General features: G+C 48.8%; 9 protein-coding genes across 9 annotated transcripts; 7 read left to right on the top strand and 2 right to left on the bottom strand.

Moving 5' to 3' along the window:
* Positions 1-2,372: 2,372 nt before the first annotated feature.
* N7478_003327 (putative RNAPII degradation factor Def1) lies at positions 2,373-5,048 on the bottom strand (the record flags this gene model as incomplete). The annotated part of the gene is made up of 2 exons (XM_056919541.1): positions 2,373-4,678; positions 4,760-5,048. 2 exons carry the CDS (start codon positions 5,046-5,048, stop codon positions 2,373-2,375), a joined length of 2,595 nt encoding a protein of 864 aa, XP_056782699.1.
* Positions 5,049-6,047: 999 nt separating this feature from the next.
* N7478_003326 (uncharacterized protein) lies at positions 6,048-7,310 on the top strand (the record flags this gene model as incomplete). Its single annotated transcript, XM_056919540.1, has 1 exon — positions 6,048-7,310. The coding sequence occupies one exon, from the start codon at positions 6,048-6,050 to the stop codon at positions 7,308-7,310; it is 1,263 nt and encodes a 420-aa protein (XP_056782698.1).
* A 792-nt stretch (positions 7,311-8,102) lies between these two features.
* Positions 8,103-8,905, top strand: N7478_003325 (uncharacterized protein; the record flags this gene model as incomplete). The annotated part of the gene is made up of 2 exons (XM_056919539.1): positions 8,103-8,148; positions 8,286-8,905. The coding sequence occupies 2 exons, from the start codon at positions 8,103-8,105 to the stop codon at positions 8,903-8,905; spliced, it is 666 nt and encodes a 221-aa protein (XP_056782697.1).
* Positions 8,906-9,307: 402 nt separating this feature from the next.
* Positions 9,308-10,771, top strand: lys1 (saccharopine dehydrogenase (NAD+, L-lysine-forming); the record flags this gene model as incomplete). The annotated part of the gene is made up of 6 exons (XM_056919538.1): positions 9,308-9,365; positions 9,449-9,529; positions 9,593-9,609; positions 9,674-10,286; positions 10,347-10,454; positions 10,521-10,771. The coding sequence occupies 6 exons, from the start codon at positions 9,308-9,310 to the stop codon at positions 10,769-10,771; spliced, it is 1,128 nt and encodes a 375-aa protein (XP_056782696.1).
* Positions 10,772-12,008: 1,237 nt separating this feature from the next.
* On the top strand, positions 12,009-13,901 carry N7478_003323 (putative ubiquitin C-terminal hydrolase; the record flags this gene model as incomplete). Its single annotated transcript, XM_056919537.1, has 1 exon — positions 12,009-13,901. The coding sequence occupies one exon, from the start codon at positions 12,009-12,011 to the stop codon at positions 13,899-13,901; it is 1,893 nt and encodes a 630-aa protein (XP_056782695.1).
* A 1,210-nt stretch (positions 13,902-15,111) lies between these two features.
* Positions 15,112-16,425, top strand: N7478_003322 (fructose-bisphosphate aldolase FBA1; the record flags this gene model as incomplete). Its single annotated transcript, XM_056919536.1, has 3 exons — positions 15,112-15,219; positions 15,345-15,758; positions 15,827-16,425. The coding sequence occupies 3 exons, from the start codon at positions 15,112-15,114 to the stop codon at positions 16,385-16,387; spliced, it is 1,083 nt and encodes a 360-aa protein (XP_056782694.1). The 3' UTR covers positions 16,388-16,425.
* A 1,874-nt stretch (positions 16,426-18,299) lies between these two features.
* N7478_003321 (putative DUF221 domain protein) lies at positions 18,300-21,274 on the top strand (the record flags this gene model as incomplete). Its single annotated transcript, XM_056919535.1, has 2 exons — positions 18,300-18,386; positions 18,455-21,274. 2 exons carry the CDS (start codon positions 18,300-18,302, stop codon positions 21,272-21,274), a joined length of 2,907 nt encoding a protein of 968 aa, XP_056782693.1.
* Positions 21,275-21,874: 600 nt separating this feature from the next.
* Positions 21,875-23,283, bottom strand: N7478_003320 (Phosphoesterase; the record flags this gene model as incomplete). The annotated part of the gene is made up of 2 exons (XM_056919534.1): positions 21,875-22,669; positions 22,723-23,283. 2 exons carry the CDS (start codon positions 23,281-23,283, stop codon positions 21,875-21,877), a joined length of 1,356 nt encoding a protein of 451 aa, XP_056782692.1.
* Positions 23,284-26,187: 2,904 nt separating this feature from the next.
* On the top strand, positions 26,188-26,689 carry N7478_003319 (uncharacterized protein; the record flags this gene model as incomplete). Its single annotated transcript, XM_056919533.1, has 2 exons — positions 26,188-26,241; positions 26,321-26,689. The coding sequence occupies 2 exons, from the start codon at positions 26,188-26,190 to the stop codon at positions 26,687-26,689; spliced, it is 423 nt and encodes a 140-aa protein (XP_056782691.1).
* Between the last annotated feature and the right edge of the window lie 129 nt (positions 26,690-26,818).

The following is a 26,818-nucleotide window of genomic DNA, read 5'->3' as shown; positions in this document are numbered from 1 at the left end:
TGAAGTACTACATAACTTGGGTAAAATAAAGTACATGAGCTAGCGTGTAATCTCTCCCTTCAATTCCTTCCTCACATCATGCTTCCAAGGTTATTCTAGACGTCATCTGTAAGAGCCCTGCAAATATAATAAAGGGTTATAGTTATACCGCACGCTTTCAAACATTTCTTAGTAGCTGAATTACTTTTATTGAGAAAGTGGGAGATTAACCTATATCCAACCAAATGAAAAGTAAAGACTGAAACTAAAGTACAGGAGCACTGTGGGAAATACAAAACTGAGGGCTTATATTAGGTGACTGGTGGTAGATAACTTGAGCATCAAGTGAGGCGATTGTATTGTTCTTCTACCTGCCCTTGGTATAGTATTTTACTCCCCATTCATACACACGCAATATAGAATCTAATTATGTAGATTCAAAAAATCGGCGGTGTGATACATGATTGAAATGACAAATACAAACAGTGCATTGTACGCATTGTTGTACTAACGATATAATACTTATCGTAGGTCAGATTATGACCTAGTGTCGGGAGTCCTAATAGAGCCATTTGAAAAAGAGATGAACATAGGTAACGTACTAAAACTAGGTCCATTCACTTGCCCATCAGTCTATTTATTCAATTCTGTTGGTCGGGATCTAGGAATGCGCGATAACGTTATGAGGCAAGGGGGGTCTATAGTATCTCACTGATAAACTTAGAAGTGAAGTCGGTACTTACGTCGATGCCATCAACGAAAGACCAGATCGGCGCGAGTCGACTTCCATTTTTTTTATCCCTTCAGCTTGGATACTGTGTAACCCCCCTTGGTATGCATATCTCATCTATATTGGAAAGCTGATCAGACTTGGACATGTTGTTTTTATAATATAATAGCTCTGGCAACAGGGCCTTGCGCGTGGTAGTAGCAAACTCTGCTACTTCTATTTCCTTCTGTAGTCGAGGAAAATTGAAAGCGATAGTAGCTGGGGTGACATACAACAAGCATAAAATCTGCAATAGCTACTAACAATGTGGAAACCGAATCTTAGTCCGATAGTCATTGTTTGTTTGGCTGGAGGCTGTATGCTATGGCATTTAGGTAGGCATTCGTTGATTTTGCCTTGTCGTCTTCGATATTTGGTTATTAACAAAATAAACCAGTCTCTCTATCAGTCTTTTCATTGTCAACGTTGAGGGAACAGTCATCAGTACCTCAGTTTTCGCCATAACGAGTGATCTAAACAGCTCTAATCAAACGAGCTGGTTTGTAACGTCGTATTTGATTACATATACGGGTAAGTCTATGAAGACCCAGATTTAATTGTTATCTCCTTACCTTCCAGGATTTATCATGTTATGGACAAGGATATGCAATGTTTGGGGATGGAGAAACACATACCTGACATCGATGACACATTTTCTTGTTTTCTCGTTGGGATGCGCAGTGTCACGGACAGGACTTCAATTGTAAGATTTCCCCCGAATTCTTCGCGATAACAGATACCTTGACGCTAATGTCTTGACCATAATGAAAGCGGCGGCATCTTGAATAGGAAATCTCCACTTGGCAGAGGAGATATAGTACGTATATGTAGTCCCCTAGATACCCAAGGAGGATTTCCAAGTTGAATGGGAGTCTGCTTTGTAGGAGATATGTACTTTGAATAGAAGAGAATTACGCATTTATATCAGCGAGATTTGTCCCGGTCCCTAACAAAATCGATTGGTCCTGGAATATCTGGTTTGTATAGGTGCGTACATAACTCATCACACTTTTTTGGAGGCCCAGTAAACATAAGTAACATGAGCAGTCCATCATGATCTACCTCTCCACCGTACCTGGCAATCATCAGACATTGCTCACGGTGAAGAACAGAAGTTGCAAAGAAGGGACATTAATATAATCCCGTTTTCACTGAACGGCACACCGAACCCCGAAGAGACACCGTGAGCTAGGAGGGAAAAAAGAAAAAAAAAGTAAAAGAAAAAAGAAACAAGAGTGGAGGAACACAGGCACTCGGGAAAGTTGATGGATTTAATACAGACCGGCTCAACAAGGAGCAGCAGTAGCAAAAGAAAAAAAGCGACCTGGGAAAATGAAAAAAGACAAAGAAAAAGAAAACCCGCAAGACCCAGTTCCCCAATAAGGAAAAGCCAACCAAGCTCCCAGAAGAGAGTAGAGATTACACAAATGTTGAGGAAAAAAGGACGAAAAGAAAAGCTGGAGCGTTTTTTCAGGTTAAATGATACTGCCTAATACAGACAGCATCACGTTGTCTGCCTTGCAAGGTCAAGAGCAACGACCCTCCATTTTCTCAAATCACCTGTAAATGCAACGCCATATGTGTATGGCAAGGAAGAAGGGGAATGAAACTATAGTCTCGACATTTAGTGGCCGTAGTTGTTACCCCAGCCACCACGGTTGTTTCCGTAGTAGTTACCGAAGCCAGCCCCATAGTTATAACCGCCAGTCTGCGAAGCATTTCCCTGGTGACCACCAAGTCCACCAAGACCAGCATACTGCGGGTTAAGGTGACCGTAGCCACCGAAGGCTTGCTGACCCTGCTGAGGAAGGCCGGTCTGACCCTGGGCCTGGCCGGGGACATTGTTGGTGGCAGAGCCGGGGCGATTAGCCTGAGTCAGAGATGGGCTGGGGCCACCGGCCTTGGGTGCCTCAAAGCCCTTGGTCTCTTCGGTGGCCACAGGGGGCTGTTGAGCGACTGAGGGTGTTTGACCGAATCCACCAGCTTGGGAACGAGCGAAGACGTCCGACATTCCGGTGCTGAAGGCATTGGCACCAGTAGCGGACTGCTGGCTATCGGCTGGCTGGGCAGAGCTAGTGCGAGCACTGTAGACGGAGTCACGTCCAGGGGCAGCGGTTTGGTTAAAGCTAGCAGCAGTGTTGGCGGGAGAGGAGGCGTGGTCGTAAGAGAAGCCGCCGTGAGGCTGACCATACATGCCACCCTTGCCACCGTAAGGACCATACTGGTTGCCGTAACCATACTGGTTGTTGTGTGGCATACCGTAGTGTTGCTGTTGTTGTTGTTGTTGCTGCTGCTGCTGTTCATCATAACGACGAGCATCATCATACATCGGGCGGCTCCGGCCGTACTGTTGCTGGTTCATCTGGTTCATGTACTGAGCGTAGTGAGGGCTGGAGTAGTAAGGGTTGTAGCCGTAGCCGTAAGCACTCTGACCAGCCATATGCTGCTGGGCAGCAGGGGCCTGGGTCGCGCCAGGGAGGGTAGGGTTAGGAGTGTTGTGACCACTGTTAGTAGCATCAACAGGGCCGTAGCGAGTGGGAGCCTGGCTGGCAGGAACTTGAGGCGCAGCCTCGGCACCAGAAACACCGAATCCAGGAGCAGCCCGAGGAGCAGCACTAGCATCCTGGGACTGTCCGTAGGAGCCGTAGTTGTTGTTATAGTAAGGGAATCGCTGATCTGCGGCATAAAAGGGAGCGTATTCGCTGCCGGTTGTGGCAGCAGGCTGAGCAGGGGCCTGATTGGCGAAGGGCTCCGGGATCTGTTGCTGAGGCTGGCTGATTTGAGGGTTGAAAGGATCGTATGGCTTTTGGGCCTCAGAGTAGCGTCCAAATTCAGAGAATGAAGAGTCGCCGACAGAGGCCTGGGGGACTGGAGGCAGACCCGGAGCGGGACGGGCGGCGCCAGTCTCGGCGGAACCTTGAGACGTAGGTGGGAGAGCCGCACGGGGGGCAACAGGAGAGTGCTGAGGAGGTTGAGTGCGAGTCTCGGCCTCCTCACGGTTCTCATCAATGTCCACAGAGTCACCGTTCAGTCCCATGCTACCAAATTGCACGGCAGCACGGTCGACCGCATGATTCCCAGGCATGACAACAGCTTGCTGCTGCTCCATAACACGGCGTTGGAAACCAGGCGCCCGAACACCTTGCTTGTATGCGCTACCAGGAAGACTGGAGGGAGGAGCACGAGAAGGAGTGCCGCTTGCAGCAGCGGCGGCGGGGTCAATGCCGCTGCCAACGGTGCTAGCAGCAGTTGCGGTGGGAGCAGGAGCAGAAACATCGGGAATTTGTTCAAGGTTTGTCTCGGTCAAGTCACCTTTGTGTTGCTTGCCAGCTGTAGCGGGGATGACAGGAACGGTAGGAACGGCGGGGACGGTCGGCTTAGCAACAGGAGTCTTCTGAGCTGCGGCCGGTACCGGTGCAGGCTCGGGGGCCTTCTGTTTTGGCACAGGCTCAACGGGCTTCTCGGGAATAGGCGCAGGTGCAGGTGCGGGCGCGGGAGCAGCCTGTGGCGGTTTCTTCTGTGGGGGAGGAGGAGCAGGTTTGGCAAACAAGCTAGCCCATCCCTTCTTTGCACCATCAGGAATCACACTAGTCTTAGGCTCGGAGTCAACAGCTGCAGATTCAGTCTCAGCTTCTTCTCCTGCCTTAGATGTAACAGGCTCTGTCTCTGCCACTGTCGCAACTGCCGGCACAGACTCTGCGGTGCTGACGACACGAGCTCCATTGGCAGCTTGAGCGCCTGCCCGGCCACCACGGCCGCCACGACCTCGGTCTCCGCGGGCACGACCACGCCCTTCGAATCCGCCGCGACCACGGGCTCCACGGACGGAAGCTGCAGTCGGCTCGGTCGAGGTGCTCTGAACCTCCTTGGCTTTAGGGCGAGTGCGGTCTGTGGTCTTCTTTTTGACTTCTCCCCACTGCGATACATTGCCTGGGGTAATTGATTAATATAAGCATATGATCCAAAAAAATTACGATGCGCCGAGTCCTCGTTCAGCCAAGGGGGACCCACCTTCAGTGATGCGCTCAATTGCTTCCTCGAGATCACCATTTGAGTCCTCTAGTGCGAATGCGAGGTCCTCGTCTTTCCAGTCGGGGAATAATTCTCGGAGAGTAGGCAGAGTGTCGGAATACTTCTTCTTCATTTGTCCGATTTCACCTTCATCAAAGGAGGGGAGGTCTGAGCTGTCTGCATTGGATCTGCTGCTTCCACCCCGGCCACCTCTGTTGCTGTAACCACCGCGTCCACCACGGGCGGATACTCTGCCTCGGGCAGAGGGTCGGTTCTGAACGTCGGACATTATTTCAGGAGGATGTGTGAGATGAAAGAAGTGAAATTGGGAAGGAGGTCACGATGGCGTCGCAAGGGTTTCGTTGAAAGGGAAGGATCTGAGGTAGGAAAAAGCGTGATGCACCCTCGCGCAAGAGGTAAAGCACCAGAAAAGACCACAGGCACTGGGGCCAAATATAAATTCAGAGACACAAGCAAGAGAGAGAAAAAGGGAAAAGAGATGTTGTTATGAGGAGAGAGAGCAGGAGTGTGAATGGGGAAGGCAAAAGCTAAGTTCTGATGTGTTGCTCCCAGTCACAGCTGGTCTTGGCACTGCCCGGCTTTTTAGCGAGTGGCGCCTATTGGGTGTGCTTGCTTGATCTGCCTGCAATTCTTTATACTATGAAAGTTATAGCATAGAAGGAGCGAGAGCATTTCTCAAGCATAAAAGACTAGAGGTTTGAATGCAAGCGACCAATTGAGATCTAGAACTAATTCTTTCATCCATTCTATCTTTTTTTTTTACTTTTTTCTCTGCAGTCCTTTGATCGTTTCTTCCACCAATTTCTTCCTTTTCTTCCCGCTTGCACCACACTTCGGTCTGCTCGTCATCCACTTCCATGCCGGCAGAAAATCACGATACTTGTAATACAATAACTTCAACTATCCAGCCCTGGAGGCCTATGGGATATCGCCATGTTTTTTGAGATATTTTTTAAACGAACTTACTAGCATAATCTAATATATCTAGAAAAAAGCCATTTCTTAACTTATCTTTCCACTGGTCTTTCTTGTTGTCTTTCTACCTGTCTTTCCACCTAGTTTTCTATCTATGTAGAGCTTACAGTACAGGCAGCGGTGTAATAGGCGGTAAAGTCTATCTATGGGCAAGGGGGCGTACACTTCTAATCTGCACCCTTCACCGCCCACCCCTCGCGGCGATCTTCCCCTTCTCAACCTTGGGGCGTTCACAAGGGGGCTCTCCACCACTTGCTACAGTAGGACCATCGTTGGAGTCACCGCATCCATCATGAAGGGCACCTCCATTTTCCAATTCAAGTCGTGGCCCAAAATACATCAGCCACTACCTCGAACTCCGCGAGAGTCTCAACAGTTACTGAATGCCCTCACATCATCCTTTCGCAGTCAATTGGACCAGGCGTACCCAGCCTCCAAGCCACCCCATAATGAAAGCGATCGGCAGCCCTTGAATACGGATTCCTCGCTTCATGCAACAGACCAACACTTGCATAATATCCTGGATAACCCGTTATTTCGAATCGTACCACCCAAGGCTACGTCTCTGGACCATCATGCGGGAAAGAATATTAGCCAAGACAAGCGACTAGCTGAGAACCCAATGGGGCTCTTCGATGAAATGGCAGCATCGGGAGCAGTCACACCGTTTTTGCTTACTAAATGCTTAAAGTCGCAACTTCTGCTAGTGCGCTCCTCAGATAATGGGGAAGTCAGCGAGACGATGAAGACGTCTCGTACCGCATCTAGAGTGGTAGATTGGTTTTGGGCTTCAGATGGGGCTTCCCGACAAATGCTTCTACGCTGGAAAGCTACTTCCTCGTCCTTGGCCAAGTTCATGGTCGCAGAAGGTCTTCAAGATACGATTATCTGTTGGCTCGAAATGCTCATGAGCTATGACCTCGGCGGTCATAATGGCCGAATGAATGAGGTGGTGGCCCAGCAAACTTTTAACAACTTTCTGGTTGGCTTCATAGAAGCTGAAATTCGATATGGAAAGGGTTTGGGCTCGGCATTCCAACATTACGTACATGTCTGCAACATGCATTCAATATCTCGACAGAAAACCCATTTGCCTGGAAAAACAATGTTGTTGGAAGCCGGAGCCCGTCTTAACCGAGCGGCATTGGAACTCAAACCTTTGAATGAGCTAGTATCGGTCACGACCTACGATGAGTATCAGAGTGTAATCTCCACACTGTCCGTCCCGAACTCATTGATATCCGCCAGCATATCGCTTTGCCATCCAAAAAATCCTGACCCTCAACCTTTAATTCGATTCGTGGAAACCTTGTCGCCTACCAAATTCCTTTCTTGGAATTCTCCGCGACGGGATGCGGTACTTCGTATTGCGTGCGATGCACTACACCTTTTGATTGATCGGAAGAATATCCGGGAGGCTATTCATCTGGCTCACCTTATACAGCAATTCTTTCCAAATACGACCGCAGATTCTACCGCTGAAGGATCTCGCCTTCCTATCTCTTCCAAAGAACAGGAGGATCTTCTTAGCCGTCTTGAATTTAGCTTGGCCTGAGTTGTGGAAGCCGTTTCCTGACAAACAACCGCCTTAATACTATTTACTAGAAACAACACTACGGCTGCCAGATAAGTACTACAGAGTGCGAACGACTGCGCAGGATTACACTCGAGCTTCATGACACCGTCATCAAAAGACCAGGGAGACTACAGCGCTCTTCCAGCCATGTTCTATATTTCTGTTCTATGAACTATGGGAACGAGAGATCGTTACTCTGTATTTCTCATTTGGTGAGCGGACCCTAGCAGCACTTCTCGGAGTACTTCAGTGCGATATGACGAAAACCGTCGAATGTACTCCGCACTGTGACTCCACTCCCGCTGCGCCATCCGGATAAATATCTCCGAGATCTGCTTGGCATGCTTGTATCAAGGCAGCGTCACACTGAGAGGATGACCTTCTGGACGATACACTTTTCATCAATCCAATTCTGAAGTTGTATGAAAGCACAACCCTAAGGTGCAAGAGAAGAATATGACGGACAGAATGGAAATGGTCCATTTAGGAGTTGTGTGACGGCGGTTTTAGCATGGGGTAGCAGGGGGCGAATCAGCCCCGTCGCACTTCGATGGAATCGGGTTAGCGTCTCCAGTTGCTCTTGTGTAGTAAACGTCACCGCGCAGCCTCACTTCTCCCACTTTGATTTCAATCAACTCTTTTTCCATCCCATTATCTCTTCGTAAATCATATCTATCTCCTTAATTGCAGTCGCCCTACGTTCGCGATCGTATTTCTCGTGAAATTCACCTCTCCCAACCGCGTTCCCACATCTGACATCATTGATCCACCATGACTACCGAAGGAGTTTCTGTGCAAAACCCTATCCCAGCTCCAGGTGTGTGCCCTTTGTACTGCAATGGCTTCATTCAGATGAATTCCCCCAGACCTTACCCAAGTTTCTTGTCTGGGCAACTCTCACCATTGCTATTCATGTCAATTTCATCCGAGTGTATGCTGACTAATCAATGGTAGCTTCCACCAGCGAACCCTCTCAGCCGGTTCAAAGCGTCGTACATCCGAGCCAGACGGAAAGTGAACTACTCTCTGGTGAAAATGCCAAGGCAGGTGCGAATGTCGACAGTCTAGAGGCCCCTACTACCAAACCATCGGTGGCACCACCTACAGAATCTAGTATTGGCCGAGCAGTTGCATCCTCGGAGCCCGAAGCGCCAGTGGACGCCCAGGTACAGGTATCCAAGGCCCAGACCCAGGGGCAAATTCAAAACGAAGAAACGAAGGAGGAGCCTCAAACTGGCGAGAAACGTGATCTTGACTCAACTACGACACCGGCCTCAGTCCCAACTGCAGCCTCGGTCACCGAAGACAAGAAAGAACCAGCATCCGAAGCAACAGAAGAACCCGAGGCCAAGAAACAAAAGCTAGATGTGAACGCCGCACCAGCTTCCGATGCCAATGAACCTGCAGAGTCGAGCCCGGTCGCCCCTGCTACGACAACTGCCACCCAGGATACCAATGGCGACTCGAAGAAAGCAGGACGTCCTAAGAAAGAGAAAGTGAAAGAGGCAATCAAGAAAGTGATCCCAGGTGATGGAATCGGAAGCCGCACTCGTAGCCGAACCAAGGCTACCTAAGCCTTCTGTATGGCCCGAAAATCTGGTATCCCATCCCGTGCTATAGCCTTCTACTATTCATCTCGCCGCAGAAGCCGGTGTATGAATTATTATTATCCGTGGAGGGATGAGATTGTCATTATCATCCAAAAATAAATCAACGAAACTCCAAGTATATTCCATAAGACAGCTTCCCTCGTAAGACCTCTAGAACTTCAGCTTCCAATGCTAAGCATGCCCTAAGTACCCGAATCGGGACTCCGCCCGCCGAAAATCGGGCTGACTCACTGCCCCGGGGACGGAGAAACCAACCCCGCTATCAATGTGTCACCGCGATGCTATTTTATTTCTGCTTTGATCTCAATTGCTTCCTGTCTACATTGTTATTTACTTTCATACCTTCTTAATACTTTACAATTCATCATGTCGCAGAAGATTTGGCTTCGTGCTGAGACCAAGCCCGCTGAGGCGCGGTCTGCTTGTGAGTCCCTCTTCTTCCCCACTATTCAATTGTCGTTATCGGCTCTTGGAGGGATAATTGTTTGCTGATAGCTTTTAATTTAGTGACCCCAACCACTTGCAAGGCATTGATTGATGCTGGCTACCATGTGACAGTCGAGCGCTCTACTCAGCGCATTTTTGATGGTATGTTCTCTGAATTGGTCGTGTTTGGAGTATTATGACTCAATTGGCTAACACTATCAATAGATGAGGAATTCGCCAAGGTTCGCACCCCCATTTACCCTTTCATCCGATAGTTCACCATTTAAACCTCGCGATTGAATATAGATCGGAGCTCCTCTCGTTGATGAAGGCTCCTGGGTAAAAGATGCTCCCAAGGACGCCGTTGTTTTGGGTCTGAAGGAACTGCCCGAGGAGGACTTCCCCTTGGAGCACGTTCACGTTACTTTCGCCCATTGCTACAAGCAGCAGGGTGGATGGCAAGATGTCCTAAGCCGCTGGCCCCGCGGCAAGGGTCTTCTGCTTGACCTGGAGTTCCTCACCGATGAGGTTGGCCGTCGCGTTGCTGCTTTCGGCTTCTCTGCTGGTTACGCTGGTTCTGCACTGGCTGTCAAGAACTGGGCCTGGCAGCTCGCCCATCCCGAGGGTGGAGCGCTCCCTGGTGAGGTTCCTTACGCCAACCAGGATCTCCTGATCGAGTCCGTCAAGGAGAGCGTTGAGGCTGGTAAGAAGATCTCCGGCAAGTACCCTACCGTTCTTGTCATCGGTGCCCTTGGCCGTTGTGGCAAGGGTGCCGTCCAGCTGGCCCTGGATGTCGGTATCCCCGACTCCAACATTATTAAGTGGGATATGGCCGAGACCAAGAAGGGCGGTCCTTTCGAGGAGATTGTGACCAGCGACATTTTCGTCAACTGCATTTACCTGAGCGCTCAGATCCCTCGTAAGTTTACTCAATTCACTCATATCATCGCCTCTAGCTAATTATCCTTCCTTCGCAAAGCTTTCGTCAACGTCGAGTCCCTCACCTCTTCCAATCGCGCTCTCTCTGTTATCTGCGACGTCAGCGCCGACACCACCAACCCCTTCAACCCCGTCCCTGTTTACGACAGTAAGTGGCCGATCATTTTATTATCACTCAACCCTATTTAAAGAATGAAAACTCACATAGCAACAGTCACTACCACATTCGATAAGCCTACTGTTCCTGTTACCCTGCCCGCAGGTACCCAGGGCCCGCCTTTAAGCGTCATCAGCATCGACCACCTGCCATCTCTTCTTCCCCGTGAGAGCTCTGAGCAGTTCAGCGAGGCTCTCCTCCCTAGCCTTCTGCAGCTGAAGGATCGCACCACTGCTCGTGTGTGGAAGCAGGCCGAGGAACTGTTCGAAGAGAAGGTTGCTACCCTGCCTGAGACGCTCCGCTCCTAAACCCAAGGGTTTTTAGACTGAAATGAAAGTTATGATACGATGGAATTTTTGATAGAGATCGAACATGTGGATGGAAGGACATTATAAAAGTCTTGATAAAGCCCATATTAAAAAATTAGGGGGCATTTTCCACAATTCAATGCATGGTCATCGTGACCTTGATCAGACCTACATTTTGAATATTAATTCCGAGCTCCTTGATTGAAATAGTTCCAGGTAAAATATTTCGTTTGGAATATTTATCTATACGTAATAACTAGCTCTGTAGTATCTACTATACTCTGTATATATGCTACATACTATCATGATGTACTCTGGCTATGTAGGTAATCATGTGGAACATTCAAAGAAAGACTAGTCAAAATGGATATACCACTTGTTTACATCTGGGGTTTGTCGCCAATTTTCTCCCCTTACAACTTTGTTCCACCATCTCCAGGCTGTCCAAAATGGGAGCCTAGCAGAGGCCCTTTCCCACGTCAATTCCATTTTTGATTTCCCAATGGCTCAAAGGTGACTCGTTTTGTTGCGATACATGGATGCCTACGGACATTTGGAGCCGACAGACCAAGCTTCTTTACATCCAGCATCTCCCTTTATAACCCCCGGGTCTTTTTAAGAATCAACCACGGTGGCTTTCCATAATACACCAAATGTGGGGTCAACAGTTATCCGGAGGATCCGTCAAAGGAAGATGACTCAGTGCTACAGCGCCTTGACCGCGCAGAATAGGCTAATTGGGGGATGACGACTGGACATTGGATTGGATTCACCCAAGAACGAGCTAGCCATAATGCATCCGGAAGTTACTGTGGCTTTCAATGACCTTTTAGGTGCCCTTGATATTATATTCTCCGGTCGGAGTTACCCCGTTTTGACTAAAAGGATCCGGAAACTTGTTATTTCTTAGATCGAAGCCCCCGACTTCTCCGCATGAACCCTTCGGTCCACTCCCGCCCCCTCCTCTTCCCCGGCCTAGCCCGCAGAATTCTCAACTATTTCCCCAGTTCCTTGTGAATAAGATATTGTTGCAGCAACTCAACACCTAGCGACTCTCTTGGGCCCTTCCTCTGTCCTTTCAGTACCTCCGAGGCCCTAGGCACCCGTTCTTCTCCAATATTACCATCCTGGAATCGAACAATGGGGCGCATGACATTGCTAAGCTGATTCGCCTCACTTTCCTACCCTACGCCACGAACCGCCGCCAACCCCCTCCCTTTACCACCCACAAGCCTTGATGCAAGAGAAGCCTACAACAGTAGCCGCTTATGCGGCCGGGGCCTCTCTCGCTGCCGTCGCCCTGTTTTATGTGTTTGGACCCAACTACACGATCGACGGCGACGAGTCCAACGATAACAACCGCAAGAAGAGCATCGTAGGCCTGTCCAACCTAGCCAATGACTGCTTTATCAATTCGGTTCTTCAGGCCCTAGCCGGCCTTGGAGATCTTCGCGTATATCTCATTCGAGAGCTGCATCGTCGCGAACTGGACGGACCGGAGGTTTATCACGCGGTATCGAGCCAAGATGACCAATTACGTGGAGCGAAGGAAGACAAGATGCGGGAATTACAACAAGGATTGATTACAAAGGCATTAAAAGAAATGCTGGATCGGTTGAACGAGCGGCCTATCTATAAAAAGACTATCTCAGCGCGGGGGTTCATACAGTCTTTAGAGTTCGCGTTCCGGACGCGCATTAGCCGCAATCAGCAGGACGCGCAGGAGTTCCTGCAGATCGTCTTGGAGCGTCTTTGCGACGAATACCATGCTGGCGTACGCGCAAGAAAGCAAGCGCTGCGTCCTAATGGTGTGTCTGCTAGTCCCAATGTGGCGTGGACAGAGTCTGAAGCCGATGTACCAGAGAGCCCAGCTGAGGTGGAGGTACGTATTGATGATGGCACGCCTAACGGTCTCCCTGCCATAATTGATACGAAATTGAAAGAGATAGAAAATGAACCGGGATTTTTATTTGAGGGGAAGCTGGAGTCGCAGATTGAGTGCCAGTCTTGTCACTATCAATATAAACCGAACCAGACGTCATTCGTCAACCTTACGCTACAAGTACCGCAGAAGAGCTCAACGACGCTCAACGCCTGTTTTGATGGTTTATTGAAAACCGAATATATCGAAGATTTCCGTTGTGATCGGTGTCGACTTCAGCACGCGATAGACGCCAAGAAGCAAGAAAAGGCTAGAACACGTTCATCGACCGAGTCAGAACGTCTGGACAATGAAATTTCCCGTATCCAAGAGGCATTGGAGAAGGACCCAGAGGCTGAGCTGAAGGGCATCGTATTCCCACCTGCAGACTCTGCGCCAAAACGACGCATTGCCCGTCATATGCGTATCACTGCATTTCCCAAAGTCATTGCTATTCACTTGTCGCGTTCGATTTTCGATCGCAGCAGCTCGACAAAGAATGCTGCTAAGGTATCATTCCCTGAGCGACTTCCCCTGGGAGGAATCTTAAACCAGACCTGGTACAAGGTACTAGCAATTGTCTGCCACAAGGGTAGCCATCACAGCGGTCATTACGAGTCCTTCCGTCGCAATAACCTCTATGCTCCCTTTTCTACCCCCGAAGCATTTGGTTCCTACGCCCAGAGTCGCGTCACCAGCCAAAATCCTTCAGAGGCTCCAAGTCCTCGATTGGTACCACTCAATCCAGATGATATTGGGGGTAGCAGTAACAATATTTCACCTGCGACCTCGTCGACTTCACTCTCGGGTGCATCCCAGTCAGGCACCCAGCTGTCCCCATCAGCAGCACGCCCCACTACTTCCAGTTCTCGCCGCTCCTTCCCGAGCACCTTCTCTCGATCCTCTACACCACAACCTACGACTTCGGATGTTCATAGCCCGACGACAGAAGCAGGTCGAGCAAGTATTTCGTCTGCCCCACGATCATCTCGGACCATCCCGCGCTCATCGGTGGAAACCCCCACGGGGCTTGGTTCCCGACTTCGTCGTCGTCGCAAGGCGAATGACCGGTGGTGGCGGATCTCCGACGAAAAAATCAAAGAATGCAAAACCTCGGACGTGCTGGGCATGCAGAAGGAAGTATATCTTTTGTTCTACGAGATGGAGCGACCTGAGGCCAACCCTGCCTTTGCTGAGGGGCGTTTATAGATGAAACTTGCATAGGGAAGTTTCATATTTCCATGTCTTATTGACAATCTCTTTGTATAGAAAAGGTTTCCCGTACATAGCAACTTTTCTCCATCAGTTCATTGGTAAGGCTGGAATCAGCAATCAGCCACCAGCCACCAGCCACCTATTGATGGCTAGGTTTTTTAGAGTAGAAATGAAGACAGAAGTGACTGGTTTTCATGAGATCTACGAATTGGGAATCAAGTGAATCTAACTTGGTAGTGAAGCCCCACGGGAGCTGATGTCACAGTCATATTCAGGGATGTCTCCAGGGTTTCCGATCAGGCACACGCAGATCCACCGAGGGCCCTCCCTTAACCGGATTGCACACCGGACCGAAGTGTAAAAGCCGGTGGAACTCTGCAAGCAACCGGATCAAGATCAGGGTGTGTGTTGCAGTGTTTGAACCGGGTTGTTTTGATCCTGCAAAGTGTACATTGAAGAGCGGGTCATTATATTGTTCTCGACTCTCTCTCTCTCTCTCTGCTACGTAAATGGCGGATGATGGAAGAACGGCGAAACACGAATTCCTCGGTTCCCCGCTACGGGACGAACAATTTACGGAGTGAACGGGATCAATGCTTTGCAGCCCGAGAGATAGTATTTGCTCTCTTCCCATAGGATAGATCTACTCCAATTGCGATTTTCAATGACAGGATTAATTCCGAGGGTTCAAAGCTAGACCTAGTTCAAGTTTGTGCATCTCCTAGTTTTCCAACGTGAAACCTGGAATTGTAAATGCAGCTCAACCCAACAAACCCCCCGCCAGGTTCATAGTGGGGAAGTTATACAAGAAAACCAGGCCGAACGGCAAATCCTCGTGCGCCACGGAAAAGCTCGGAGGGATTGAAAACCACTTTGAACGAGTTCCCTATATAAGTAGCCAGTGCCTTGGAACACGCCTTTGAAATCATCCTGACCTCAGTTTGTCTTCTTCTTCATAAAGTAAGTGAATCCAAGCTCCACTTTTCCCGGTGAGTGTCGATGACGATGCTTGCCCCTCCAAAACCAACCAACCAATTTTGCCCCTCCATACCTTGCCCATTTAACCCTGCCCGCTTTCGTCCTTCGGTAAAGCGCTTGCTTTTATTACTTCTACGATTGGACTGACCTCTTCTTCCTTTTCTTCTTCTTAACAGTTTCAATTTTTTTTTAACGAATTCCCTGTACATTTCAATCATCATCCATCATGGGTCTCCTCGCACAGCTCTCCCGCAAGACCGGTGTCATCGTCGGTGACGATGTCCTCCGTCTCTTCGAGCACGCCCAGGCTAACAACTACGCCGTTCCCGCCATTGTATGTTCTATCAAATATCCCCCGCTATATTCATATTCATATGCATACCCATCCGTGGGAGAGCTCCATTCTATCTCTCCATAGATGAACAACAACAGCAACAGCTACTAACTATACTCCTCTAGAACGTCACATCTTCCTCCACTGTCGTCGCCTCCCTCGAGGCTGCTCGCGATGCCAAGTCTCCCATCATCCTGCAGGTTTCCCAGGGTGGTGCCGCTTACTTCGCTGGTAAGGGTGTCAGCAACGATGGCCAGGCTGCTTCCATTGCTGGTTCCGTTGCCGCTGCCCACTACATCCGTAGCATTGCCCCTGCCTACGGTATTCCCGTTATCCTGCACACCGACCACTGCGCCAAGAAGCTCCTCCCTTGGCTCGATGGTATGCTCGATGCCGATGAGGCTTACAACAAGCTTCACGGCGAGCCCCTCTTCTCCTCCCACATGATTGATCTGTCCGAGGAGCCCGTTGACTACAACATCAACACCACTGCCGCCTACCTTAAGCGCGCTGCCCCCATGAAGCAGTGGCTCGAGATGGTAAGATTCTCCTGATCCCAAAAACAAGACTTCTATATTTAAATCCTTTATCTAACACGTCATAATAGGAGATCGGTATCACCGGTGGTGAGGAGGACGGTGTCAACAACGAGGATGTTGACAACAACTCCCTCTACACTCAGCCCGAGGACATCCTTGCCATCCAGAAGGCCCTCGCTGCCATCAGCCCTTACTTCTCCATTGCCGCTGGTTTCGGTAACGTCCACGGTGTCTACAAGCCCGGTAACGTCCGTCTGCACCCCGAGCTGCTCTCCAAGCACCAGAAGTACGTCCAGGAGCAGCTGGGCTCCAAGTCTGACAAGCCCGTCTACTTCGTCTTCCACGGTGGTTCCGGTTCCTCCAAGGAGGAGTACAAGGAGGCTATCAGCTACGGTGTCGTCAAGGTCAACGTCGACACTGACATGCAGTACGCATACCTGTCCGGTGTCCGGGACTTCATCCAGAACAAGAAGGACTACCTCCAGACCATGGTTGGTAACCCCGATGGTGCTGACAAGCCCAACAAGAAGTTCTTCGACCCCCGCGTGTGGGTTCGTGAGGGTGAGAAGACCATGTCCCAGCGTACTAAGGTCGCTCTTGAGGACTTCAACACTTCCAACCAGCTGTAAAAAGATGTGTTGTGTTTTTGTTTCTTAGGAATTCCCCCCACTTGATTGATGTTTAATTTCTTTTGCTTGTTTCTTCCCGTCTAAATGTCCCTTATGATGTTGAAAAATATTGGGCGCGCCTGGGGATGTTGGCGTACCGGTTGTATGTAGCGAAATGTCATGTCGACACATAATGAAGATACACTATCACGACCATGTGACAAAATCTTTTTTTTTTTTGCATTTTAAGTAAGGAGAAAGTTATTATGTAGGAAAAGTCATGTAGAATAGTCATGCAGAGAGTGCACATGTACATTGTAGTGCGGTTATAAATTATAACAATAGACTAGATATGTATTTGGTGGGATTGGGCTGCATTGACCCCTATTGTCATGACCAGGTGGGATGCTGGTGCACATATGTGGAGTGTGACTTCATCATCCGCTGCGTATGTGGCTTGGCGAGGGGCTATTAGTTTGAGAATTGCTAATACCACCCCTCAAATGGCTAAACCCACCCCTTCTAAGCCGCTTTGGGAAATTCTGCCGTATTTGTAATATGAGCCCTTAACAAGGCGGTGTAATTTAAAATGGGCGGTCAGGCGAGGTCCAGGCGGATCCCAAGCTTATGGGAGCAGCTAGGTGCCGTTGAAGATGCTGTAGATCGTGAGTTTTATGAGCAATGGTCCCAACAAGGCTCACAGCAGCCAGCAACTCAGCAATCGCGGAGGAGACCCGATACGTGTGGAAATTGGGGCGTGGAGGGGCATAAAAGGCCTGGATGTCCGCAGATCAACAGATTTGCCAGTTAATTCGACTGAAAATGCATTTTCCGGTGTTTTTAAAATCAGCCCCTGTTTCCTCTTTAGGTTAAGCTTGGAATGAGATAACTTGCTTGCATATTAAATGTCGTTAAATGTGTGGTAAAATGGAAGCTTTTTACGTGGAGATTTAATTTAATTCTGGACCGTATTCATGCTGCCGGCAGAAAATTGATGCCTTTGTGCCTCGTGGTATTACAAATACGGCGGTGAGCTTAGAAGGGGTGGGTTTAGCCATTTGAGGGGTGGTATTAGCAATTCTCATTAGTTTCCTTAACGCCTGATTTCTAAGGTGTTAACTTCAACCTCAGCAGATTCATATTCAGGCCACAAGGCATCCAAGTCCAATTCCTCACTTCTTAGTCTTCTTAGTCTTCTTCGCCTTCAAAGCTGTCCGGAGTACACCGTAACCACTATCAGTATGTAGCTATTTACATACATGAACTCCACTGTTCTGCAGGTGTTGCGAATACCGCACAGAAAAAAAAAACTCGGCACTAAACGCAGGTCCACTACCCAATGTGTACTTGTCAGCGTTTCGAATGTTACCTTGGGACCCTAATCTGAGTAAATGTTCCAGATGTTCCAGACTGCGACAGCCGTGCGGAGTGTGATTGGATCGCCACGAGGTGCACTGGTCTGGTCTACCAATAACGCCCATTTGTATGGGTCTTTGTATGGAGAGTCCGACGTATTGTGGACGCCACCAAGGGGCACGACTGGGCCACACTGGGCCACACTATGGGGAATTGTTGACGTTGAACTGAATTGAGCATGGAGCAGGCGAACCTGGGCCTGAAATTTGAACGGTCGAAACGATCGGCGCGGATCGTCTGCACTCTTACTTTACTAATAATAGGCCTGCGAATCCAGGCCTCCGCACTGCTCCACTTTTCTTTCATTCTTGTACATTGTCTCACTACTCGTCGCTTTTTTCCCTTTCCCTACTCTTTCTGGTTTCTGCTTGTTGGACTCTTAATCGGGGTTTTGCTTTGCTTCATGTCGACTTGTCATTCGTTTTCTCTCTCAGCGAATTATTAATTTCTTCTTCTTCGAATACTATTCTCTCGTTTGTTCTTTGTTTTGGCTCGCTTTGAGGTTTTGCCGACCATCATGGATCGGCGCCTGAGCTTGCAGCTGCGCGCCGAGTCCTCAACGGATGAATTCCTTGATCTTATTCAGAATCCTTTCAAGTCTTCCGTAGGTGGATTTCTGCGGGGTTAAAGTCCTCGAGGAGACAATTATCTCTAACAATCGATCTTCTACAGTTCAATTCCAGCTCTATCTGGGCTTCACTTGCCACTTCGCTCGGTGTCTCCGTCGTCCTCGCTCTCCTCTTCTCTCTCTTTCGTCCCCGTCACTCGCTCGTCTACGCTCCCAAAGTCAAACATGCAGACCAAAAACATGCCCCGCCCCCGGTGGGCAAGGGCTTCTTCTCCTGGTTTAAACCCGTCATCAAAACGCGCGAGGATCATCTGGTAGAAACCATCGGACTGGATGCTGTCATATTCTTGCGCTTCTCTAAGATGTGTCGCAATATCTTCATCTTCATGAGCATTGGCTGCATCGTTATGATTCCGGTGAATTTCGCAGAAAGCAAAAAGAATAAGAACATCTCAGACCTGTCCGTCTTTGACTTGATGACCCCTCTCAATGTGACCACAACACCACCAATTTGGAGCCAGGTCGCATGTGCTTGGGCTTTTGACATGGTCATCGCATATTTTCTTTGGAGGAACTACAAAGCTGTACGGGCTCTACGAAGGAAATATTTCCAGAGTTCAGATTACCAACGTAGTCTGCATGCGCGAACCCTCATGGTCACCGATATCCCAGCACCTGACCGCTCTGATGAGGGTATCCTTCGACTTACCGATCAAGTGAATCCCACAGCTGCCTTACCTCGTGCTGCTATTGGGCGTAACGTGAAGGACTTACCGTCTATCATCACGGAACATGAAGACGCGGTGCGGCAATTAGAGTCCATACTTGCCAAATACCTCAGACGACCCGATCATTTGCCTGCGAAACGTCCTCGCATTCGCCCACCCCGAAGTCAACGCAGCAAGCACCCTGATGGAAAAGTGGATGCGATTGATTACTTGACGGTGCGCATTCGCGTTTTAGAGGAACAAATCAAGCACGGTAGAGCGTCCATCGATCGTCGTGATGCTATGCCATATGGGTTTGCCAGTTGGGAAAACATCGAACAGGCGCATGCAGTTGCCTGGACAGCTCGCAAGAAACACCCCAAGGGTACTACCATCAGACTCGCCCCTCGACCTAGCGACCTTATCTGGGAGAATCTGCCTCTTTCCAAGGCTTCTCTGAAATGGAAGCGATTTGCCAACTTTATTTGGGTTACTGCGCTAACTCTGGTCTGGATTGTTCCTAACGGTCTCATTGCCATTTTCTTGTCCAGCTTGTCCAATTTGGGCCTCGTTTGGCCAGCTTTCCAAACCCAGCTGGAGGCCAACCCTCACGTATGGGCTGCTATCCAGGGTATTGCGTCCCCTGCAATCACCTCCCTCGTCTATCTGGTTCTTCCGACTATCTTCCGACGCCTGTCAATCAAAAGCGGTGCCAAAACGAAGACTTCTCGAGATCGAAAGGTCATGGGTCAACTGTATGCATTCTTTGTCTTCAATAACCTCATTGTCTTCTCTCTCTTTTCCGCTGCTTGGAATTTCGTCACAGCTGTGATTGAGGATACCAACGAAAACAACGAAAATGCTTGGCAGGCCATTATCGATAGTCAACTTTATGATAAGCTGATTACTGCGCTGTGCAATGTGTCAACCTTTTGGGTGACATATCTCCTTCAGCGAAATCTCGGTGCTACTATCGACCTTCTCCAAATGGTCAGCTTGGCTTGGGTTTGGTTCTCCAGGACCTTCCTTTCGCCAACCCCACGCCAAGCTATTGAGTGGACTGCGCCTCCTCCATTTGACTACGCTAGTTACTACAATTACTTCCTCTTCTATGCTACTGTTGCCATGTGCTTCGCCACATTACAGCCAATTGTCTTGCCTATAACCGCGTTGTACTTTGGTGTTGATGCCATCTTGAAGAAGTATCTGCTTATGTACATCTTTGTGACTAAGAACGAGTCTGCTGGCTCATTCTGGCGCGTGATCTTTGACCGCATGATCTTTGCCACTATTCTCTCGAATTTCATCATCGCCTTGGTCGCTTTGTCGAGGGGAACCTGGACTATGGTGTATTGCGTCGCTCCTCTGCCATTCTTGCTGTTGGGCTTCAAGTATTATTGTTACCGCACATTCGACCCAGACTGCGAGTACTATAATCGCGCCAACCTGACCGATGCCGAGGCTCTCGGTGCTTCAAAGTCTAGCAAGAGGGCAGGAGAACGCCTCAGCTCCAAATTTGGCCACCCAGCCCTTTACAAGCCGCTATTGACCCCTATGGTTCATGGTCGTGCTGCCGAGGCACTCAAGCAAATCTACCAGGGTCGCTTGGATGGCGGCGATATGGAGGGGGAATATTCCGATATCGCCATGAATCCCATGATGTCGTCCCAACCCGGCAAGGCTGCCGACCCGTCTCCATTCGAAGTTGTCCCAGAGAATCATCTGGACTTCTCATACTTCAAGGATCGCCCGGACTTCCGCGAAGAATTTGGCGGAGGCATCTATGGCCGCCCAGAAGACTTGATGACAGAACGTTCCCAGACACCACGCAGTACCTTGGGTGCGGAGTGGTCTCCCAGTTCCTCACGTGCTTCCTCCCCCGTCCCTTCTCTGCCATCCATGACCGCTTTAAAATTAAACGAAGGCTACGAACATTCCGAATCTGGTGGACTTGTTCATCCGGCCTTCCGTGTTCCGCTCTCACGCGGTGACAGCGGCAACAGCCTCAGCGGAGGCATGTACCAACACTCCAATGAAAGCGAGACAAGACTTCTCAGCAGCGCGCAAACGCCAGCTCAAGTTGATGCTAATCCGCTTGACCGGTGGCGTGCAGGAGGCAGCGGCTACGGCCCTCTCGGACAACAAGAGCACGAGCACGGGCACGAGGTTGACCCGTACTCCTATACATCATATGATGCGTATAGGGCGCCACGGTAATCCATCGTTCTTGTATTTTGTCTCTTTTTATCTATCTTCTTTGTTCTGGCACGAACATTGGAGGTTGTCTGCATCTTTGTGTATTATTTGATATTTTTCTTTCTGTATTATTTTGGCGAAACACCCATTCCGGGGTTTAGATGGCGCTGAGAGGCTGCCTTTGATACTGATACGAGACCATGATCCCCTTTACATACATTCCTTTTAATTTCCAAGGGCTGGATAATGTTGCATCAAGCGAATCTGGAAATATCGTACTTGAGCTGTACACAATATTCTGAAATTAGTCACATACCATAATCCAAATATTATTCAAAAACGAATTGAACAATTACAAAACAGTATGAGTACCTATAATGATTGAAGGAGTAGTAAGATCAAGAAAAGGAGTCATAAATCAAAACTCATAAAATATAGTAGGTAGAAGCTTATACAAAAGCAAAAGTTTTTAAGATCAGGGTCCGTCTGAGCCATAGCCAAGATCCATATATCCTACTATAGAACCAACAACCAAGCTATAAACAGCGACGCCACCCAGCCACTTTGAACCACCACCTTCTCTCCAGACCCAGCTACAACCTTCTCACTCGCTACAGAGATTCAGAAGGCCTCCGAATTAGGAAGCGCAGTCGGCGCATCCGAACGAATAGTGCTCAAAATCAAATGATCAAACGAAGCAGCATCCTCCACGCGGGGGGTAAAAGCATCAAAATCCCACAAATAGCCCAAAGTCTTCAAAAGAGAACTAGCAGAATAAGAAACAGTTGCACCAGTTTTATCCGTTCCCTTCTGCTCAACATATCCCTTAGAAGTCCAAGGCGAAATCAAAAATGTCGGAATACGCCCTCCAAGACGATTGAACTCATACGTATACTTCTCTCCATTAGGCGCCGTCTCGGTATAAGTGAGATTATCAGGTCTCGTAGCCAAGGGTGGACGAACGTGATCATGGAATCCACCCGTTTCATCGAATGTGAGAACGAATAAGGTCTCGTTCCACTGTGGGCTGGAGCGGATGGAGTCATAGACTTTCTTGATGAATGCTTCGCCGTCTGAGATTAGACCGCTGTCGTGCATAGATGTTGTTCCTACGCCGCAGCAGGAGGGGTTTAGGTAGGAGAATTCGGGCAGAGAGCCGCTTTCTGCATCTGTGTAGAATTGAGTGATGGGGACCACTTTGTCTTGGTTTGAGGTCTCTTTTGTCCAGGAGAACCATTGTGCTTCGGGACCGGTGCCACCGGCTGTGTCCCAGTAGTTGAGCCAGGTGTGGTTTGTCTCGGATAGTTGTTGGAAGATGGAACGCTGGGTGAAGGCGTATGTACCGAATGTGTCGTCGTTTTCGCCGTGGCCGCCTGATGTACCGGCTACAAGGGCAAAACGGTTAGGATCCGTGGGCTATATACTATTTTAGTTCTGGTTGAGTGAGTTGGGCTATTACGATAACTTACGCCTGCAATGTCGGAGTGCCAGTGGTTGAAGGTAAGGAAGTTCTGGACCAGGGAGGTGAGGACTGGAACCTCGTCTTCGGTATAGTAGTTCATGACCTGCTTGGCTAGGACGGTCTTGTTTGCATCGGAGCCGTAGTTATTGATTTGCTCGTGGATGAAGCCATTGTTGTTTGCTGTAAGTTTTCCAGAGGCGATGAGCGCATTATCGGGAGTCCAGCTACTGTAGAACTCCATTGTGTTACCAGTTACGGCGTGGCTGGGGTCATCGGTGACAGAGTCATAGTCTCTTGCCTCGGTGCAATGCTGACCCTGGGAGAGATCGGTAACATTGTAGGGATTGCAGTAAGGGCCATTGTTGATTGGGTTCTCAATACCTTTGAGTGTTTGTCCACCGAGGAGGTTATCGACTGAGCGGTTCTCCATGCAAAGAACAACGACATTCTTAATTTTGGACTTCAGATTTGAAATTGAAGATGTCGAGTGAGCTTTGCGGGGGTTTGTGGGGATGGCCTGTGCCGCAGCAGCAAAGGCCAAAAGGCCGACGAGAGTGCTAGGATGCATTGGTGCGGGGGGAGGGGCTCAATTGCTACTAGGAGTAACTGTTGGAGAACCTTGGAGTATCCGTACAAGCTGCTAATTCACACTGGCTTACTGGTGGCATCTTGTTCTGCTTTATAGTTGGATGTACGGGTGGGAGGAGGTCGGTTTCCGCGTCATGGTTGCATTGGTTGACCTCCAGGGCCTGCATGTACACACGTGGGTGTGCTGCGGATATCAAGTTGAAGCGGAGTAAATAGGAACATAGAGCAAGCAAAGCATGATAGATTATCAATTATCAGAATACTGCGTGAGCTTTGTTATGGATTGGGAACCGCACTTCGTTCCGAGAGGTTGCACTAGATATGGAGTATGCATGATCGCCAATTAGATTTGACTCAGGGACCACGGGGCTTAATCACATTGCGATCAATAATATCGGTTAGATTATAGAGTTTAAACGCTAGTTTTAGCATTGGATCATCAGATATCAGATTCAGTGTATACATCGCCAAAGAACAGCTGTAAATCGGTCGAAACTCATCGTCTTTCATTTAGAAAGAAACAGAAAATATAAGACAACACGTACAAGGACATATTTGGAATCGAAATACTTACTGAACGATTTGGAATTGGCGAAACAATCACCGATAATTCGTGATCTCCGCCCGCATGCCTAGCGTTTAGATCGGCCCTGTCACCTGCCAAGAAAGGTACTGGCGGCACCTACCGTCGCCGCTCCACCGACCACTTAAACCACCGAATAATTCAAGCCTTTTTCTTTGTTCCTTGACGTTGTTAGAACCTGCCTCGTGAGCTTCAGCCACACCCTGATTGGGTGTTTCTTGTGATGGAGTTGCAGCACAACTCTGCATTTACCTGCATTTACCCCCGGAGTATGACCCGAAAGCGTGATGATTTTCGTCAGCGAATTAGAAAACATGCCAAGCACTTTGTATCAAAGGCACCGTGTCAATAACTGCTTTTTGATTGGAGGCCAGTACAAATTGGCCGGCCATACTCCGTAGAGGACATGGCTAGATCGGTTATTCTTATTTATGAGTGGTGTGGAAGTTCCATGGAACCATTATTCCCATTATCTGGTTCTTCTAGAACGTGTAAACCTAATTAGGATCAGTTAAGTAGAAAAGTAAATAAAAGTAAATAATATGAGAAATGCAAGTAATATCTATTTCCGTGTATGTATTTGGAGCTGTTATTCATTTGCAACTGTCATAGGACTGCCTAACCGCTCGGTTAAAACCAAGCGCGAATTCCGGGGGGCCGTGGGAGGAATACAGGGAAACCTTCGCTTTGCAGCACCGGGACGAGAGCCAGATGAATTTACTCCTTTCTTAAAGGCAAATGACCTAACATTCCCTGTGAGGTGGCAATCCAGCTTGGGGCGTACATTGAATGTGTGATCGCTGCAGATCATTTTATTCTCCCTTTCTGTGTATGCACCGTCTTCGTTTGCATGAGCAAACAGTTAGAACTATGATGATATCGGTAGTACTTCAAAATGTAGTGGTTTAATTTACCAGAACTCATTCTATTAGAGGAAGCTAGTCACCGACAATGAATATGACTGGGCTCCATGCCATTTTCAAGGGCTGTGGGTTAGCTATACCAACATTTGATCGGATTTACAGTATCGGGAGCATGCACTTCTTCATTTGACAGCTGCAGATACTAAATCCTCGATGTTTCATTTCTGGAGGCTAGTAGCAGTCCTATGAAACAACAATCTGACACTTGCCTAGTCTGCAATGATACAATACTGCAGAGTTCAATCCGATTATTCCATCAGTAATTCTTGATCGATGAAAATATCGGTACCTGCGTTTGTATGCTGTGTTACATGTGGGTCATATTCCTAAATACTAGGCAAAGCTACCGATTCGTCAATCAAACTTGCATATATTGGGGCTTTAAGGTCATCTACCAAGCCAGAGTATCGGGTCTTTCTTGTTGCCCCAACTGGGCCCAATATAAAATCGTTTTGAGCACTTCGAGTTGAAAGTCAAATGGCCGGTTTCAGAGGTATCTATGCCCTTTCTCATAGATAAGCTGGTCAAAACGCAAAGACTACCAATATTCAAAAGTCGTTCAGTTTGAGATCGCAAGGTACCAATGGCAAGACCGACACGCAGTAAGGCCTGGGAAATGTTTTATGGGAGACTGGAAAAGGACCTTCGCATGGTGTATTTATTATTGGAGGTTCAATAAAGAAGACTCCATTGTTCAATAGCTAGTTCAAAACAAAATAATTAAGATAGAATGGTGGAAGTATAAGGAGGCAAGAACGATCTTCGGCAGGTGCTTGCAACTTTCCTAATCCGGGCAGCTTAGATCAGTGATGTCCTTGTGTCTCCGCTCTCCCTCTTGGCTCCACTTGTTCCTGACAACCCTCATTCCACGCGACAACTCGACACTTCCCACTTAATTTTGATCAGTCCGCGTCGGTGTCACTATCTGCTGAATATTCTGCGGGGAGGATTGCGCGGCTCCGAATAGCAAGCCCCCCTAGCTCCAGACACCGCCTTTCCTCCGCATCCGAACCACCTCCCTCACTTTATCCTCCAGCCTGGAGGGACCGTGCGGGGAAGGGTGTTTGTCGTTCGATTTGATACATCGACCAGCCTGACGCATAGATTTATGCGCCTTGCTGTCGTGTGGTCCCGGATACCTATCTCTTCTGCCCGATCATTCTCCCCCTCCGAGAGGATGAGGAACCTTTGAAGAACCCACCACAAAGAGCATCTAGACGCCCAGCTTAAGCCTGTTGCCGTTCTAGCTGTCAGACCTTCGATATTGGAAAAGTGGATAAAAAGCCTCGCGCTTCCATTACAGCAAACTTTGGCAACTGCTTAGCCACCTCAGCTACCCAGAAATATCTCCGAACTAGAATAACGAGAGGATAAAACCATGGCGTGGTACTCCATTCTCCCACCACAACTCATTCAGGTGGAAAGTTGGGCTGTGAGAATATTCGTACGAATTTCGTTTCTCTACGTTGAATATCTGTCCATGACGTAGCTAATTCTTTGGATTGTCATAGTTTCTCCTCGGCCTTATCACGATCCTTCCCTGGTTTGCGCTCATCGTTTTCGACGCAGGGCTGTGGCTTTATCGCATAATACATTGGGAACTTCCTTGGATCGGTGGACGCGCGCGCGGCCAACAGCGACCCCGGGCCCCGAGCCTTAACGAACGACCAGATGGACAACGGCGAGCATTTGGATTACGTGGTGTGGAGACCGATACTAGTGACCGTGACCATGGGCAAGAATCAACAGACGATATGACACATGATAAGACCTCTCGGGGTGAGAGAGACATGGGAAAAGAGGATATGGCGCCTAGTACGGATGGATCGGTCCATTCAGATGCTAACGGAGTGATGAAGCATAGAGGTGGCCGGTCATGATCGTTATGTTCTGAGTTCCGAGACCTTGAAGTTTGTTCTGTTCGAAGTATTTGTTTCTTAGATTTCCTCGAATGCGCCGGTTTTGAGGGTCTTTTTCTTCCCTTTTATGGTGTTATATGGGGTTGTCTT

This window comes from Penicillium angulare, assembly GCF_028827245.1.
Source record: "Penicillium angulare strain IBT 27051 chromosome Unknown utg000003l_segment0_segment0, whole genome shotgun sequence".
Lineage (NCBI taxonomy): Eukaryota > Fungi > Ascomycota > Eurotiomycetes > Eurotiales > Aspergillaceae > Penicillium > Penicillium angulare.
Note: the sequence above shows the minus strand (reverse complement) of the source record. Positions and strands in the feature narration are given on the sequence as shown.